This window comes from Heterocephalus glaber, unplaced genomic scaffold (assembly GCF_053883595.1).
Source record: "Heterocephalus glaber isolate CG9 unplaced genomic scaffold, H.glaber_assembly_v1.0 deba00000621, whole genome shotgun sequence".
Taxonomy (NCBI): domain Eukaryota; kingdom Metazoa; phylum Chordata; class Mammalia; order Rodentia; family Bathyergidae; genus Heterocephalus; species Heterocephalus glaber.
This window is the reverse complement of record NW_028258153.1, coordinates 32,314,836-32,332,419: the sequence shown is the minus strand read 5'-3', so window position 1 is coordinate 32,332,419 and position 17,584 is coordinate 32,314,836. Positions and strand designations below refer to the sequence as shown.

Here is a 17,584-nt window from a genome sequence, read left to right as displayed (position 1 = left end):
GGAACAGGTGAAATTGGTTAAATGTTTCCTATCTAGTCACTCTTTTTGATCCTATTGTATATTGAGTTTTGTTCTTTGTCTTGGGGATGGGGGCAATTTAAGTGTACAGAAATGGAATTAATTTTTCCTTGCAGATTACCTATCCTGCAACTGCACTGCATTTGCCCATTAGATCTATGAGACTTTCTGTGGATTCCTAGGTTTCCTACATATAAGGATGCATCCTCTGGCAGGAGGGACAACTTTTACTACTTGCTGATTTGGATGTTTCTAATTTCTTCTCTCAAGTGACTTCAGTGGCTAGGACTCCAAGTACTGTGTGGAATAGAAGACATCTGATGGGCAACCTTGTCTTATTCCTGGTAATGCTCACCCAACTGTGGTGCATCCCTGTGAGGCAGCAGAGAACTGCACCTGGATGGACTGATTCAGTAGCTCTGTCACAGGCTGACCCTCAGTGCAGAGGTCCCCGAGTGACAGGAGCCTCTGGTAGGGTCTCTCCTGTCCAGGGTGCAGGATGGGCTCTTTACTGAGAACGGAGCAGGGGATTCGTCGGCCTTCCCTTGTCCTGGTTCCCTTCTAGGTACCATGGTGCCCTGTGCCACTTCATTCTCTTCATTCCCTTCATTCCCACCTCAGGTTTCCACAGAGGGTCCAGCAGCCGCTGTGATCCTCTCAGGGCTCCACTCTGTATGGAGCCCTCAGGTGTGAACTCTATGGCCAAGATCTTCAACCTGCGTGCATTTGACCTGGAAATTCTTTTAGGGCTTCATCTTAAACAATGAGATCTACAGACACTCATGTTCCCCCTTGGCTCTGTTATGGGTGTGAATAGTTAGAAACCACTGAAATACAACAGCAGAGGCTTCTGAGTCAATTATAAAATTATAAGCACTGAGAATGCTCTAGAAATTGAGGCACGCTCAGGCCATGTCCCAGTCTTACGTGAGATGACAGAAGAGCTTGAGGCCTGGCCCTCTCCCCACCCAGTGGTGAAGAGACACAGGAAGTGTCTGCTTGCACCGGAAATGAGGAGGGGAAGGAGGAACACTCGGGGGTGGGCTGTTCCTGGATGGGATGCCTGTGTTTTTTCTTCTGTGTTCCTTAGTTGTTTTATTAAATAATTCTTCTCTGAAATCAGTTCACGAAAGAATAAAAGGTGGCAGCCAGCGGCTATGGCCAGCAGGCGGCGCAGTGGGCCTAGGCTGCGGCCTCCCCCACTGGCAGAGGTAGAGGACCAGGCCCTTCCGTGTTGCTGCCCCTGCCCCTGGAGCCACGGTGTGACTGGCAGGTGGCCAAGGCTTCCTGAAAGCCTTTCCCTTCCTCCTCATCTCCGAGCTGCTGCTGGGGAAGGCTGCGGGCTGCAGAACAGACAGGACTATAGTACCACATCAGCCACATCACCTGCAAAATGTTACACATAGATGTAATGCAATCCCCACAGAAATATCATCAACTTTTTCACAGAACTAGGAAAAATAACTCTAAAACTTATATAGAACCAGAAAAGACCCAGAATAGCTGAAGAAATTGTGAGCAACACAAGGGGGAAGAAAAACATTACAATTCCAGATTTCAAGTTCTACTACAGAGCTAAGTACCCAAAGAGCAGGTTATTGGCACAAAACCAGATTTATTGACCAATGGAATAGAATAGTTGTTGGAGAATACTCCAAGCATTTTCAGCCATCTGATTTTCGACAAATGGTTCAGTAATACACGCTAGAGAAAAGACAGCCTCTTTAACAAGTGGTATTGGGAAAACTGGTTATTCACATGCATCAATCTGGACCCATATCTCTCACAATGCTCTAAAATAAAATCAAAATGGATCAAAGACCTGTATGTAAAAACAGAAACACCTAATCTACTGGGAGAAAACATTGGTAAAATTCTTGAAGACAAAGGCACACCCAAAGCCTTTCTGAATAGAATCCCAATTATAGAAGAATAATATAAATAATCAACAAATAGGATTAGAGCAAATTAAATATCATCTGCACACCAAAGAAAATAATCAGCAGAGGGAAGACACAACCTAAAGAATGTGAAAAAATTTACCCTCTACTACTCAGACACAGGCCTAATATCTAGAATATGTAAAGAACTCCCCAAAAATGAGATCCCCAAAATAAAAGCCACAATCAAAAAATGGGCAACTGAAATGAACAGATACTTCTCACAAGAAAAAAATACAAATGGCAAATAAATACATGAAAAAAATGTTCAACATCAAAACAACTCTGAGATTCCACCTTACTCCACTAAGTAGGTAAGTATCGAGGACTTAACGAGGCAAGTTTTGGGAAAAAACTAGTACATTGTTAGTGGGAATGTAAACTAGTATAACTACTATGGAGATCAGTATGGCAATCACTCAAAAAATGAAAACCAAAAAGTCCGTTTGACCCAAATATACCTCTCCTTAGACCAGGGATGTAGCTCAATAGTGTAGCACCTGCCTGGCAAGTGTGAGGCCATGAGTTCAATTCCTAGTACCAAAAACAACAAAAACAAGAAACACCAAATACACCTCTACTGGGTAACTTCCTGAAAGAGCTGAAGTCCTTATACTACAGTAACACGTGCACACTCATGTTTATAACAGCACAACTCACAATAGCTAAATGATGAAATCAACATACAGTATATGCCCATCAACAGACGAATGGATAAAGAAAATGTGGTGTGTGTATATATATATACATATATATATACATATATATGTATATATATATACAATAGAATACTACTTAGCCATAAGAAGGATACATTTGAGTCATTTGTGGGAAAATAGGTGGATTTTGAGACCATAAGCTCTGCTATGTCAATATTTTGTAGCTCTGTTATGTCAGTATTTCGTGTTGTTACCTTTTAATGAATAGATACCTTTATCATTATGAAATATCTTTCTTCAGTCCTAAAAATACTCTTTGCTTTGAAATCAACTTTCTCTAAAGTTTGGATAGCTGCTTTCTCTTGGTTAATGATAATATGACATATCTTTTCCTATTCTTTTACTTTGAACCTATTTGACTTTTATACTCAAAATGGTTTTCTTATAAACAGTATATAGGTGAGTCTTGCTTATTTTGTCCACTCTGGTAATCTCTGTGCTTTAAATTAAGATGCTTCCATTATTTCTCCTGAATATGATAACTCAGTTTCTTGTTCCCTTTTTTATTCTGCTCTTTTGAATCTGAATCTCTTTATGAATTTATTTTATCCACTCTGGTTTATTCCTATACATCCTTGTGTTTTGTTTTCTTTTTGGCTACCTTAAGGTTTGTAGTACACACACACACACACACACACACACACACAAAATTAACCAAACTTTCACAGGTAATCATCAGCTAAGAGAAACAATTATTTTAAACTGTTCACATATGTCAAAACTCACAAATTAAGATCCTGGCAGCCAAGTGGATTTTTGTATGTGAAAACCAAATTCCCAATTAACAAGATTCTGGACCTCTTTAGAGGTTAATAAGTTGAGCAGTCAGCCTGTCCCAGCACCCAGAAGGAAGCTCCACGCCTCCATCCCAGGCTCCTAGGGCCAAGAAGGTGAGCCAGTCCCAGCACCCGGAGGGAAGCTCCCCCGCCCCCATCCCAGGCTCCTAGAGCAGTGAGGCTCAGCCCATCCCAGCACCCAGAAGGAAGCACCCCGCCTTCATCCCGGGCTCCTAGGGCAGTGAACCTCAGCAGGTCCCAGCACCCGGAAGGAAGCTCCCTGGCTGCCATCCCAGGGTCCTAGGGCCAAGAAGGTGAGACGGTCCCAGCAGACCGGGGCCGTGACCCGGCTGGGCTCCCGGGTTAGTGTGCAGCTGGGGCGGGTCTAGTACCACTAGGGGGCAGTAGCATCAGGAGTTTATGGTCTCCTGCCTGCAGGTGACCGGCCTTCCGAAGGTGTTCCCTGCCCACGGGGCACCGTCCTCCCGCAGGTGCCCCACGCCCCAGGTGACCGTGCTTCCTCAGGTGTCCCGTGCCACAGGTGACCATCCTTTCGCAGGTGTCCCTGCCCGCTGGTGACCTCCTTCCTCAGGTGTTTACTGCCTACGGGTGACCGTCCCTCCGCAGGTGTCCCTGCCCGCAGTGACCGCTCACTCGCCCGCGTTATGGTGGACTTGCTGGTCGGGCGGAGCCTAGTGACCCGCGAGGGCGCAGCGGTGGAGGCCGAGGTGGCGCTGCAGAACAAGGTGGTGGCTTTGTACTTCGCGGCGGGCCGGTGCGCACCCAGCCGCGACTTCACGCCGCTGCTCTGCGACTTCTACACTGCGCTGGTGGGCGAGGCGCGGCGGCCGGCTCCCTTTGAGGTGGTCTTCGTGTCTGTGGACGGCAGCGCGCAGGAGATGCTGGACTTCATGCTCGAGCTGCACGGCGCCTGGCTGGCTCTGCCCTTCCATGACCCCTACAGGCAGTGAGTGCGCGCGTGGCCGGTGCCCCCCAGGCCTCCCCTCCTGCACCCGGCTCACTTTCAGTCGGCCCTCCTCAGCTCCTTCCCTCACCTTCCTTGGCAGCTCCGGCTTCAGGTCGATGACAACCTCTGTTTCAACTTTCCTCAGATCGTCCCTCTCAACCCCGAGCATCTACCGGGCTTGTTGGGCGTGGGTCCCTGGACACCCACCCTGGGGCTCCGGGATCTGCATTCCTAAAGAGCCCCTGCTGCAGGGCTTGGGGACACTGCTCTGGGTCTGGGAGCAGGCGAAGGTGCCCGAGAGGTCAGAGCTCTGACCAGTGCCCACAGCACGGTGCTGTGGGTGTGCTGGGGAAATAAGGGGCTCCAGGGCTGGAGAAACACAGGCACTTACCACCTTCACGATTTCGCTTTTTATCTTCAGTGATGGAATTTCATAACTGTAAAGGTGTAAAACTCATTACTGCAAATCTGGACAGACCCAGGTGGAGGTAGAGGTCAGAGAGGACAGCCGTCTGCTCTCTGAAGGGAGCTGGCCTGGGCGTTGTTCCGGCCCTTGTTGTAGAGCCTCAGCTCCCTGCTGGACCTCTGAGTTTGCGAGTGAACAGGAAGTTGAGCTTAGTGGTTGACTCACTGTGGTTCTCAGCTTGGAGGAGCAGGGACCAGGGACGGCTGGGGGCTCAGGGGGGGAATATGGCAGGGATGTTGATTTTTGGGGCTGGTGTGGGGTCTCCTGTACTCGAGTGCAGAGTGAGGTGTAAAACACTCCTGAAGCACATTGTCCCAGCCCCCTCATTTCCAGGAGCAGATGTGAATTTCTTTGTATTGCTAAAAGTCAGCTTCAGGCTTACTCAGTTATGGTGTTACCTCCAACACTAATTACTATAAGATGACTTTTTTTTTTTTTTTGGTGAAGGGAAAATAGAAGTTTAGGTTCAGAAGGGATGCTGCCTGGCCTGATAGGTGTGTGAGGCCTCAAACCATGAAGATCAAAGTCTTGTTGACAGTACGTCTATAATGGTGCTGATTAACTTTGCATAAGGACTCAGAGCATCACTTCGATTAGTGTGTATTAAAATATGATTCAGTTCTAGGGCACTGAAGTTATGCTCAGCTTTCCAAAGGACAGGCTTGTTTTGAAGGTGAAATGTGATGGCTTAGTAATTAGGCAGGGAGCTCGGTTCCTGGGAGAGCCAGCCCTGAGAATCCCCTGGGGGAGGTAGTCAGGTGTTTCATTGTTTATCACCTTGTCTCAGGTGGTTTGTCCTGGGGTTGGCCTGGTGGTGAAAAGGGCTCCTAGCAGTGTGGGATGGTCATGGATCGGCATTCTGGTCTTTTGCCCATTTTAAAGATGTGCCCCTGAGGTGCCCAGTCCAGACTCTGGGGCCATCTTTCTGCTCTGGGCCATTTCTCTGAGGGCACAGTGAGCCTCAGACTCCAGGGGCACGTGGAACTAAAAGTGGGATATTCTGTGACACTGGAAGCTACACCCTAAATTGTGTTTATCTGAAGCCTGATTTATGAAATCAGATCATGAGTCAAATGGGAAGAACAACCACTGAGAAGAACAAAAAATGCATGAAGCATCCAGGAGGCATTCGAGGAAGTTGTCAATGTGTGAGGTGCATGGTACTTTGTGGTTAGTGGCACAGGAAGGAGGAGCTGGGATACTGATATCATGGGAGTACCATGAGTAGGAAAGGGACTCCTGTACTGCTTTTCCTGAGAGCTATGAGCTCATCACCTGCTGTCTCCTGGGTTCCCGGAGAACCACCAGAGTAGAAGGAGAGAGAAGAAAATCTGTCACTACCAAAGAAATCACCATGGGCACCCATGGGCTACCTCCACAGTGGCTGGAGTCAGGTGATGGCTATGATGCACCTGTAGGGAGAAGATGCTCAGACCCCTCACCTCAGGGTTATTACAAGGCCTTTCTAGTGCAGTCCTTGTCCCCTGCCCTAGCACAGCAGCACACACTGTCTTCACCAGAGAGGCAGCTGTTTATTACTAGTGTCTTTGAAACTAGATGGGGCTTGGTGGAGCTGCCAGAGAGGAGTGCTAAGCCTTCTTTCACCTTAATGTGGGGACTGCACAAAGAACAGATGCCACTGCTCCCCAGAGGCATTGTCTCAGGATGCTGTGCCATCTTCCCCATCCTCCTCCCATTGTGGGTCATGCTTATATGATCTGTCCAAGAAGGAAGGAACAGTCTCTGAACTTGCTAGCAGTGGTTCCTGCTACAGGTTACTGTTCGTGAGACTCTATGGTGCTTTTTTTTTTTCTTTTGGTACCAGGGATCGAACTCAGGACCTTGCGCTTTCAAGGCAGGCGGTGGAACCACTGAGCTAAATCCCCGCCCCCCCCCTTTTTTTTTTTGGTACCGGGGATCTAACTTGGGTCCTTGCACTTGTGAGGCAGGGGGTGAAACCACTGAGCTAAATCCCCGGCCCTATATGGTGCTTTTATAATGATTATCTTGTAACAGTGCTGGTTCTCACTCAGCTTTGATCTAGAAGAACATCAGGAGACCCAGAGAGGCCTGGAGGTGCCTCCCTCTCCTCTTTGTACCTGCCCAGCTTCTCACCTCTGCTTCCCAGATTGGGGCTGGGTATTGGGGAGCCTCATGTTCTAGGCTGATCATTTGGATCTGACGGAAAAGCAAACCAGCTGGCGCTTCCTGTTGTGGATACAGAATGGCTTGGGGGAGTCATCAGCTGGGAGAAGCTAGTGCCTATGTGGACAGTTCTTGGTTTTGTCTCTGCCGCTTGGCTCTTTCCAGCCCTGTGTCCCAGCTGCCTCCTTGGCCTTCCATACTCAACACATCCACGGACTCCAAGGATCCTGAATCTTTTTATCTTTCTGCTCATTAACAGTTCAGTCAGATGTTGGGCTGACTGTTCAGAAGGTTCCCGTAGCTGGTCTCCCAGGTCCCAGTGTCCCTGTCCAGTTGGTTCTTAGTACTAGGACAGCTCAGGTCCTGCAATGCCATGCCCCCTCCCCCCCGGTTTCCTGATTCCTGTTGCCCATGTGCCATGCCAGGCATGATTTAGTACTTGGTATCCACAGGGTGTGTGCTTAATGGGTGGTTGGAGCAAGTGGGTAAAAGAAAGCACACTAGAGGGATTTGCTTGGCAACAGAGTTTTGCTGGCTTAGATGGAAACAAACTGCAGTCAAGTTGTCATGGAAACCCACACCCTTTCTGTTAGGGACAGGATGTGTAAGACTGAGGGCCTTACCAAACGCTCCGAGGAGCTGACTACAGCGAAGAACACCCGGGAAGGAACACACCGGACAAGTTGGAAAGTAAAACAGACCTTTATTAGTCTGGCCAGACGGCACTCCCAAAGCAAGGTAGCTTAGAGAGGCAACTGGCTCAGAGTCCGAGGCTGTTCTTATAGGGGGTTGAGGGGGAGGTTAACATGTAGAATTAAAGAAAAGGGACAAAGGTTAGTGGTCGACTGTCACATATTGATGGTCAGCAGACATTTGCAGCTTGTTCTATAGATTGTGGTTTCCGGAACATCAGTTCCGGGCAAACAAGGAGTTGAGTAGTTTACTTTGGGACTTTAGGTCTGTTACAGATTTTATCTAGTGTCCCAAAACTAACAAGCATCTTTATCCATTAACTCACATTTAATCACAGTGGGGCTGGAGAAAAGGAACAAAGGTTATGCAGTCCCACAGATGTGGCTAGGTCAGGTGAAGGGAGGGACATGTGGCAGAAGTGCCAAGGACAAGGATGAATGAGGCTCTCGGATGTTCCTAAGATGGTTAAAATGCTTCCTAATTAGGATGGCAGCAGCATTTTCTCCTCCACAGCTGCAGAGCAGGTGGCTCTCTGCCTGTATCACAGTTCCAAGGTGGCCTTTATCCCCAGACCAGGGTGCCCGGGTGAGGGTGTGAGGGCCGGCACAGAATCTCTGAAGATAAGTGTGGATGGGTCAGTGACCATCTCAAGTCCCTTCTTACTCCTCAAAGCCCACCTTGCCTCCCTTCTTCCTGTATCAGAATGCAGTTAATGTTACAAGTCATTAAAGTAACAGTTACAGCAATCCAAAGAGCTTGCACAACAAAGGCTATTGGCTAGCTAGTGTAAACGAAGGCTAGAGGCTCCAAGAATGCAGTTTTGTGACTTGCCTCCTGTTGTGTCTGCTTTGTGCTCAGCTTACAAGCAGTGGCTGCCTGGCAAATCTAGTCCCTCACAGTGGCAGAATGGCTGTAATGTCTCAGACTACATCCTCAGACCTTTCTTTTTCTCAGCACACAAGCAAGTTTTCTACAGAGTCTCACTAGTTCTGGGTCTGCTAGTTACCCATTCCTGTACTAGTTAGTGTGGGCAGGGGATATATTGACTGAGCAGTCAGCCCAGCTGGAATTGGAGGTAAGGCCTTCCAACCCAATAGGAGCAGCCAGTGTGACTTACTATGTGGCAAGCCCCATTTTTTGATAAATTTCACGTATTAATCCTTTAATCTTTTTTTTTTTTTAATGTGGTTCAGCCTGGCCTTGAACTCACTGTGTATTCTAGGCTAGCCTCAAACTCCCAGCTGTCTTCTTGCTCCAGTCTCCTAAATGCTGGGATTACAGGCATGTGCCTCCCTGGATCGCAAGGCTCTCTTATCATTTAATCTTTTTTTTTTTTTTTTGGTATGGGGGATCCAACTCAGGACCTTGTGCTTGCGAGGTAGGCAGCCCAACCACTGAGCTCAATCCCCAGCCCTAATCATTTAATCTTGATAACCACCCAGGAAGTGAGTCCTGTTATTACCATAGTGCAGATAAAGAATTTGAGGCCAAGGGATGCGAAGTACTTGTCTGCATCACGCAGTCAGTTCAGGACAGCAAATAGGAGCCATGGGTTCTGAAGAAGGTCATGGATATTGGGCTGCAAGCCCTCTGCTACCTATGCTGTCTAGGGCACTCCTCAGTTTCCTCACCACCTGCTTGCTTCTCCCTCCAAATTAGTGGAGGGGTGCAAATAGCCCTGGGAGGATGCATCCAGGAGGGCAAACCTGAGCATCCATAGACCACCTGGGGCTTTTATTTGTGTTTGTGGTTCTCGAGATTGAACCCAGGAAGTTACATACCTAGACCTTTTTATTTTTTTTTATTTTGAAACAGGTTCTCACTTAGTTGCCTTAGCTGGGCTTGAACTTGCTATCCTCCTGCCTGAGCCTCCCATAGAGCTGGGATTACAGGTGTGGGCCACTGTGCCCAGCTATGCAGGGCTTTTAAAGGCTGGATCTCGGCCTCCCTCCAATGGTCAGGAAGGCTGCAATCCCTATGGGTTCCGTGGTCACACTAAGGCTGCTGCCTGGGTACTGTGCTGAGAAATGGCAAATAGTGTGCGGGTCACCTAGGAACCTGTTAGGAATGCAGATGCTGCCTCAGCCTCAGGGGGGGTCCCTGTTGTCTCTGGGCACAGAGAAGCTGTTCCGCAGGGCCTCCTCCTGGCCTGGGGGGATGAGGTCCCAGTCACTGGGATGAGAGAGAGAGCCCCACTGGGTGGGTTTGGCCGAAGCAGGACCCTCCTGTTGCCTTCCCTTTCTGAAACACCATCCTGCTCTGTCCAGTGCCTGAGCTCAGGTACTCAGTGACCCATTTGCCGAAACCACCCGAGCCCTGCACTTGGGCCGCAGTCTTTATACAAAGAGCTCTATGAGTTTATTTCCTCTTTATTTTTTGGTTTTATGCCTTTGAGAAAAGTCAGTTTCCTAAACATTTCAAATGTCATGGGAAATGTTGCACAGGTTTCTAAGACCTGGGCAATGACATCTCTTTCGAAACACCTTTGATGTCCACCATGTCTTTTCCAGACCTGTGTTGGCCCCTCCTGGCTGAGCTTTCTCAGCCTCAGTTTGATTAGCTGTGCTAGTGAAGGGACATGACATGAACTTGTATCCGTTCTGTGTGTGTGGCTTTGTAGGAATTTTCTTTTTTGCAGTACCGGGGATCAAACTCAAGACCTTGAGCTTACAGGACAGGCACGGTGCCGCTAAGCTATGTTCCCAGCCTGTGGCTTTGGTTTGTTAGCTCTGCAAATGTAGTTTTAGCACAGTGGCCTCTGTTGTCTTTTGTTTTTTTGGGTTTTTTTTTGGGTACTGGGGATTGAACTCGGGACCTTGCGCTTTCGAGACAGGTGCTGGAACCACTGAGCTAAATCCCCAGTCCCCTGTCTTTTGTATTATATATGATAGTGTTTTTTTTTTTTTTTTTCTCCTTTGGTACTGGAGAAGGAACCTAGGGCCCCATGCATACTAAGCGAGTGCTCTGCATTGAGCCACAACTCCCACTCAGTATGATGGTTTTTACACAATATTTACATAGTTCTTTCTTCCACTTTTCATCTTTGTGCGCCTAAGTGGTTGGACACCACAGGAAATGGCTTCTGAATGTCTGGGGCAGAGGCCCTGTGCTTGGTTTCTTTGGCGAACAGGCTGTGCTGGGAGTTATGAGTCCCTGGGAAAGCCACAGCCCTCCTTTTGGTGTCCTTGTGCTTTGGTGAGCTCCGCCTGATTCCTTGTATCCTGGTGTCTTTTTTCTGTTACTCTGTTTCACGGACATTTGTACTTACTTAGTATTTCCAAAGAATATATTTTAGTAATATAGTATTTACAGAGAATGAGATTAGGTTTTTTAGGTTTTTTTTTTTTCTTTTTTGGTGTGGGGGACTGAACTCAGGATCGTGTGCTTTTGAGGCGGGCGGCGGAACCACTGAGCTAAATCTGCAGCCCCCTCCTTTTTATTTATTTATTTATTTACTGTTTTTTTGGTACTAGGGGATTGAACTCGGGACCTTGTGCTTGTGAGGCAGGCAGCAGAACCCTGAGTTAAATTCCCAGCCCTTCAGTTTCTTTTTAAAATTGTAAATCTTTTTTTTTTTTGGTAAGGGGGATCGAACTCAGATTCCTGTGCTTGCACAGCAGGCGCTGAAACCACTAGCTAAATCCCCGGCCCAAAATTATAAATCTTGTTTTCCATTTTTTCTACTTTCCCTGTGGTTGCTTCATCGTTAGCTCCTTGAGTTAAATACATCACTCATCTATTTTTTTTGTTGTTATTGTTGCTTTTTTTTTTTTTTTTTTTTTTTTTGGTACTGGGGAATCGGACTCAGGACCTTGCATTTTCGAGGCAAGTATGGGACCACTAAGCTAAATCCCTGGCCCCAGTTTTTTTGTTTTTAAGGCAGGGTCTTGCTTTGCTTCCCAAGCTGGTCTTGAATTTATGGGCTCAAGATCTCCTGCTTTATTAGCCTTTCAGGAGCTGGGACTACTTACTGGCTGTATGAGTTTTGGATATGTGTATGTAAGGTTATAGCCTCCTAAGAGTATCTGAGTGTATCCACAGCTTAAGATTGTACAAGGTGTGATTAACATGTAGTAAATGTTTAAATTAAAAAAAATTATTACAGTAAAAGACACATGGCTATCAATCCCCCTCAAAACACTCCCCCTGCCTTCGAAGACACTTATCCCATCATTCTTGCCACTTTCTGAAGCAGTTCTTCCTGTTTCATGAGCATCTTTACAAGATGTGACTGGGCCAGGGATTTAGCTCAGTGGTTTCATTGCCTGCTGCGCAAGCACAAGGACCTGAGTTTGAGCCCCGGTACCAAAAAAAAAAAAAATCAAAAATACAATGAATGAAAAAAAAAGTATGGTGAATGCTTCTGCCAAGTGCCATCTCTTGGAAAGGCAGGCTTGTGAAAACATAGTGTGTCCTCATCTACTTTATCTACCACATCTGGCACCAATGCGTCGTTTAGCTCTCCCTCAAAGTCAAAATGACCATAAAGAGTAATGTTTAATTGAGTGAGGACATCAAGGCAGCCACGACAGCTCCACTAAAGACATGAAAGAGGACTCTGTAACTGCCTTAGGAAGCAGCAAGAGCAATGTGGCAGGTGTGTTTGAAATGAGGGGGAATATTTTGAGGGGGATTAATGGCAGTGTGATTTTTACTATAATAACTTTAAAATGTAAACATTCATGATAGTTTTTTATCACACCCCATAGTACAGTTAATTGTCCCTTGATAGCAGCAGGGGATTGTTCCAGGACCCCTGCAGATGTCAACACCCAAGGGTGCCCAAATCTCAGATATACAACAGTGTAGTGTTTGTGTATAACCTATGCACATCCTCCTGTATACTTTACTTTTTTTTTTTTTTGGTACCAGGGATCAAACTCAGGACCTTGTGCTTTCGAGGCAGGCAGCGGAACCACTGAGCTAAATCCCTGGCCCTCCCGTATACTTTAAATCATCTCTAGATTATTTGTAACACCTAAGACAAGGTAAATATTCTGTAAATAGTTGTTAGACTGTATTGTTAGGGAATAATGACAAGAAAAAAGTCTTTTCATGTTCAGTAAAAGTATTATTCATTTTTCGGAATAGTTCAATCTGCAGTTGGTTGAATCCATAGATGTGGAGCTCTCAGATATGCAGGGCTTACTGTATATTCATATTGTTACATTTTAAGGGCCAGGGATTTAGCTCAGTGGTTTCACCACCTGCTGCGCAAGCGCAAGGACCAGAGTTCAATCCCCAGTACCAAAAACAAAACAAAACAAACAAGCATTTTAAATATTGTGTATATTATTTGGTTATTTCACATACACCTGTAGTTTTTTTTTTTTTTTTTTTTTTTGGTACTGGGGATCGAACTCAGGACCTTGTGCTAGCAAGGCAGGCAGCGGAATCACTGAGCTAAATCCCCGGCCCACACCTCCAGTTTTTAAACCCATTCTTAAACATGATTTCTTATTGATTTCTAATTCCAATACATGATAGTCTGGTTAAGTAGTCTGTATACTATTGATCATTTGAAATTTAGTAAGACTCCCTCTGTGAATATGATTGGCTTTGTCCATGGCCTAACAGTTGTTTGAAATCACAGTGTATTCTTTCTCTCTCTGTTGAATGTGGGCAATGTGCATCTTTCTTCCTGACTCTGTGAAGGTTCCTTACTGACCTGGGTGCTGAGAAGCAGTGGAGAGACCTCGGTGGAGATGTTGCAGAGGAAGTTTAATAACAGGAGAGTCTCAAGTGTGTTTTTCCTTCTTTTCAGGTCCCAATCTTGAGGGCTATGGATGAAGGAAATCAGATTACTGTTAACTATGAAGCCCCTGTGACCTGGCCATGATAAACAGGAAAGAGATTTACCCACCTGTCCTGTCCTAAAGAGGTTAATCCCCATAAAGCTTATGGGAGCAGAGTTGAGGAGGCAGGTGCTCCTTTCTCTAAATGAATACAAATAGGTTATATCTTTTTTTTTTTTTTGGTACCGGGGATCGAACTCTTGACCTTGTGCTTGTGAGGCAGGCATGGAACCACTGAGCTAAATCCCCCGGCCTGACTACAAATAGCTTTGTGAAAAGACCACTTGGTTACAGATGATGATAAAATGGAGCTAAGAAAAAATGTTTCCTCTGTAATCATGTCAACTGCTACATCATTCAGTCTGTAAGGTGGACAGTCTCATAAGGCTTTGAATGTATTTAGAACTCACTCAATTTTTTTTTTTGTACCAAGGATCAAACTTAACCTTGTGCTTGCAAGGCAGGCGCAGTGCCACTGAGCTAAATCCCTGGCCCAGAACTCATTGAATTTTTTTTTTTGGTACCGAGAATCGAAATCGGGACCTTGCGTTTGCGAGGGAGGTGCCGGAATCGCTGAGCTAAATCCCTGACCCAAACTCATTGAATTTTAACTTATACCATTATATGTATCTTATTTTTCTTCTCGAGAAAAGAAAATCAACTCAACTACTTGGTTTATTTGTGCATTTTCAACTGCACTGTTCAGTACCTACCCATAGCCACATATGGCTACTAAGTTTAAATTCACAGGGCTAGGAGTGTGGCACAGAGGTACAGTGCTTGCCTAGCATGCTGGAGGCCCTGGGTTCAATCTCTAGTACTGCAAAAGAAAAAAAAAAGAATAATTCATGAAGCAATTCGGTTTCTTGGGCACATCAGCCATCTTTTCACTGGAAAACCTCTCTGCAAGTGGCTGTTACCCACAGTACCTAGCAGCATAGCCAGAGAACAGCTCCATTGCTGCAGACAGTTCTCTGGGTCAGGACTGGCTTAGAAACCACAGCCACAGGCAGAAAAGGTGCTAGGCCCTTCCACCGTGGTCTCTGTAAGTGAGCTGTGCTGTCAGCCAGTGCCCAGGGACCCTTCCTGTCAGATGGATGTCAGAAGTGCTGATCAGCTGTTACCCTCTTCTCTCCTGCAGTGAACTGAAGAAGAAGTACAGCATCACAGCCACCCCCAAGCTACTGATTGTGAAACAAAGTGGGGAGGTCATCACCAGCAAGGGGCGGAAGCAGATCCGAGAGCAGGGTCTGGCCTGCTTCCAGAACTGGGTGGAGGTGGCTGACATCTTCCAGAATTTTTCAGGTTGAATGGGGAGGGACCTTGGAGGACAGGCCAGGTCTCCCTCCTGCAGCACCAACACTGAGGAAGAGAGGAGCCCCTGAGCTTGCCTTCCTCCGTTGCATTTTACTTCAAAGCGGAACCACTAAGCAGTGGCAAAATGTAAATATTATTCAGGAAAAGATAGTTTCCCATTTTGATCCTATAGCTTATTTATAGATATTTTTATTTTTGCATAGCTTTATCCATCTGCACTTAGGGAATGACCCTCAGATGTCCCTACTAAGCTATGGGAAATCTATGCAAATCACTTTTTTGTATGAGTCTCTCAGATAAAATGATCTATTTATTGATAGATTTTCTATGTACTATCTCATTTTAATGATGTGCATTCACAACTACATTTATTAACCAAGTTTATAGACTGTAGTTTAATAAATATTTATATCTTGAACAGCTGTAATTTCTTCCTTTCAAATTCCAAAGCAAATACCAGTAGGAGGAAAATGGGTCACTCCATAAATACAACACTTACTGTTTTGTTTGTCAGAGGTAGTTGTTTTTATTTATTTATTTTTTATTGCTACCAGGGATCGAACTCAGGACCTTGCGCTTGCGAGCCAGACACAATGCCACTGAGCTAAATCCCCAGCCCAGTGGTAGTTTTTAGTTATGTGCCGCCTTGGAATTTTTTCCCCCTTTTCTCATACATACTTTGTTTTGTTTTATTTTTTGAGACAGGATCTTGTTTTGTAGTGCAGGCTGGCCTTGAACTCACTATGTAGCCCAGACTGGCCTTGAACTTGCAGGAATTACCCTGCCTCAGCCTCCTGAGTGCTGGGATTGCAGGCATGCACCACCACACCTGGCTTCATATTTACTTCTCTCTCTCTTTTTTGGTACAGGGGATCTGACTTGCACTTGCGAGTCAGATGGCGATATTTACTTTTAATAGTATTGTAAGAACTTAGAACAAAATGAAAATTTTAAGGCTATATACTGCCAGGATAACATTTATTCAATGATGATAACACATACAACTGGTTCCATAAGATGATAAAAGAGCTAAAAAATTTCTATCACCCATTGATGTCTATGGAGTTTGGACAACAATGAAGTCATCTAATGTTTCTCAGTATGTGCCCCTGTCTTTACTCGACACATAACGGTGTTTACATCCTTATGATCAAATCTCAACATTCCCTAAAGCATTCTCTCCATCCAGGTAAACAAATCTTGCACACGGTCCTCACTAACAGTAGGAGGGAAGCTGGCCACTGCTCAGGTTCCCTGCTCCCCCACCGTCTCTTGCCTGCTGGTCACACGGACAGCTGCTCTTATTACTGTCCAGATCTGATGGATCTGATGGCTGGGAATTGTGAGTGTGCTGGAATCCCACTGCTGGTCCAGTCCTCATGTTTGGATCCCAAAGGCTTGCTGGGTTCTTCAGCTGGGAATCTGGACACCCAAACAAGGCCCGTCTGAGTAAGGAGCCCTGTGGGCTCTGCTCAGCAGCCTGTGCTGTGTTATGTGTGGTAGCTGCTGTGTGCTCTGGGAGCAGACACTGACTTCCACCTCCTCCAGCCCCTCCTTTACTAGTTACCTTTTCTCTATTGAAAACTGAGATGCAGCTTCACTGGAGCCTATGGACTAAAGAGTGTTTATGAAACATGTACTCCCCCAGGTAAATCACCTAGAAATGCAATTTTTTTTCCCAGAACCGAGAAATGGCATGTTAATTTAATTACGGTTCTTTTATTTTGGCCTTTGCCCTGAGCTACATTCCCAGCCCTTTTTCTTTAAAAAATATTTAGTGGCGAAGCCCGACCGACCTCCATTGCTGCTTGACAAAGTTCCAGCTGGGGGAAAGAAAGGGTGGAACACATCGTACCCTCATGTTTTATTTTTTCTTGCCCTAATGTTTACAATTGTTACTCTGGTCACAGGAATCATTGTATTTGTGACTAACAACATATTCTCCATGAGGCAAATTGGCAATGTTGTATTGAAATCTGATCTGGCTCAAAAGTCCCAAATTCCTGTTTCTGTCAGTTCTATTGTCACACCCACTTCTAAAGAAACCCCTCCTAAAACTCCCTCTGTTTTCCTGCTACTGTAACTCCTTTCTTCTATTGATGACTTTCTTTTACTAAAGGGGTCTTATAAAGAGATTGAAAGGACAGATTTTAGATGTAAGACACAGTGGGAAATGGGAAATAGAAAGAAAGTTAAGACAGATAAATACACTAAGGAGGCAAGTTACTCAGTTTTTCTCAAAGTACTGTAAACATTTCCTGCTCATGGACCATGAACCCAAATAACATTTAAGCAAGATGAATAGAGGTATAGAAAAAATAGAGAGCTAATAGCAAACTATATTAACCATTGTGCAGTTTCTCAAGGGCCAGCTGACGACCACAAGTTTGACATTTAATTAACTAAATCTTGCTTGTATCCCCGCTGATATAAAGATTTTGATTAAGTTACTTTCTGTTTTGTTTAGGTGTGGGTAAATAAGGGGACAATTGTAATTTTTAAATGTATTCATGATGTTCAATGAAATGAATCAGCTTAGGAAAAATATACTTTGTTTAGTAAAAAATAACCTTTATTTCTATAGAAATTGCTAAGGCAACCTAAAATGTAAATATGTTCCGCCCAATGCCTCCTAGCCATTGCTTAAAGATATAAAAATAAATCAGACCCTGAGACTTCTCAGAGGGAACCTGCACATTGCTTGCGAAGGTTCTTTTCTCACTCGCCGGCCCGAGACCTCTCCCCTTC

The 17,584-nt window shown here is 45.5% G+C and overlaps 1 protein-coding gene across 1 annotated transcript; it reads left to right on the top strand.

Annotated features, from left to right (window-relative positions):
* Positions 1-3,875: 3,875 nt before the first annotated feature.
* Nxnl2 (nucleoredoxin like 2) lies at positions 3,876-17,531 on the top strand. Its single transcript, XM_004851325.3, has 2 exons — positions 3,876-4,420; positions 14,661-17,531. The coding sequence occupies exons 1-2, from the start codon at positions 4,119-4,121 to the stop codon at positions 14,827-14,829; spliced, it is 471 nt and encodes a 156-aa protein (XP_004851382.1). The 5' UTR covers positions 3,876-4,118; the 3' UTR covers positions 14,830-17,531.
* Positions 17,532-17,584: the final 53 nt, after the last annotated feature.

Excerpts from the sequence above, each read along its gene's own strand:
- Nxnl2 (XM_004851325.3), top strand. The coding sequence starts at position 4,119 with ATGGTGGACTTGCTGGTCGGGCGGAGCCTAGTGACCCGCGAGGGCGCA. Across the intron at positions 4,421-14,660 it reads TTCCATGACCCCTACAGGCA|TGAACTGAAGAAGAAGTACA; the intron begins GTGAGTGCGCGC and ends TCTCTCCTGCAG.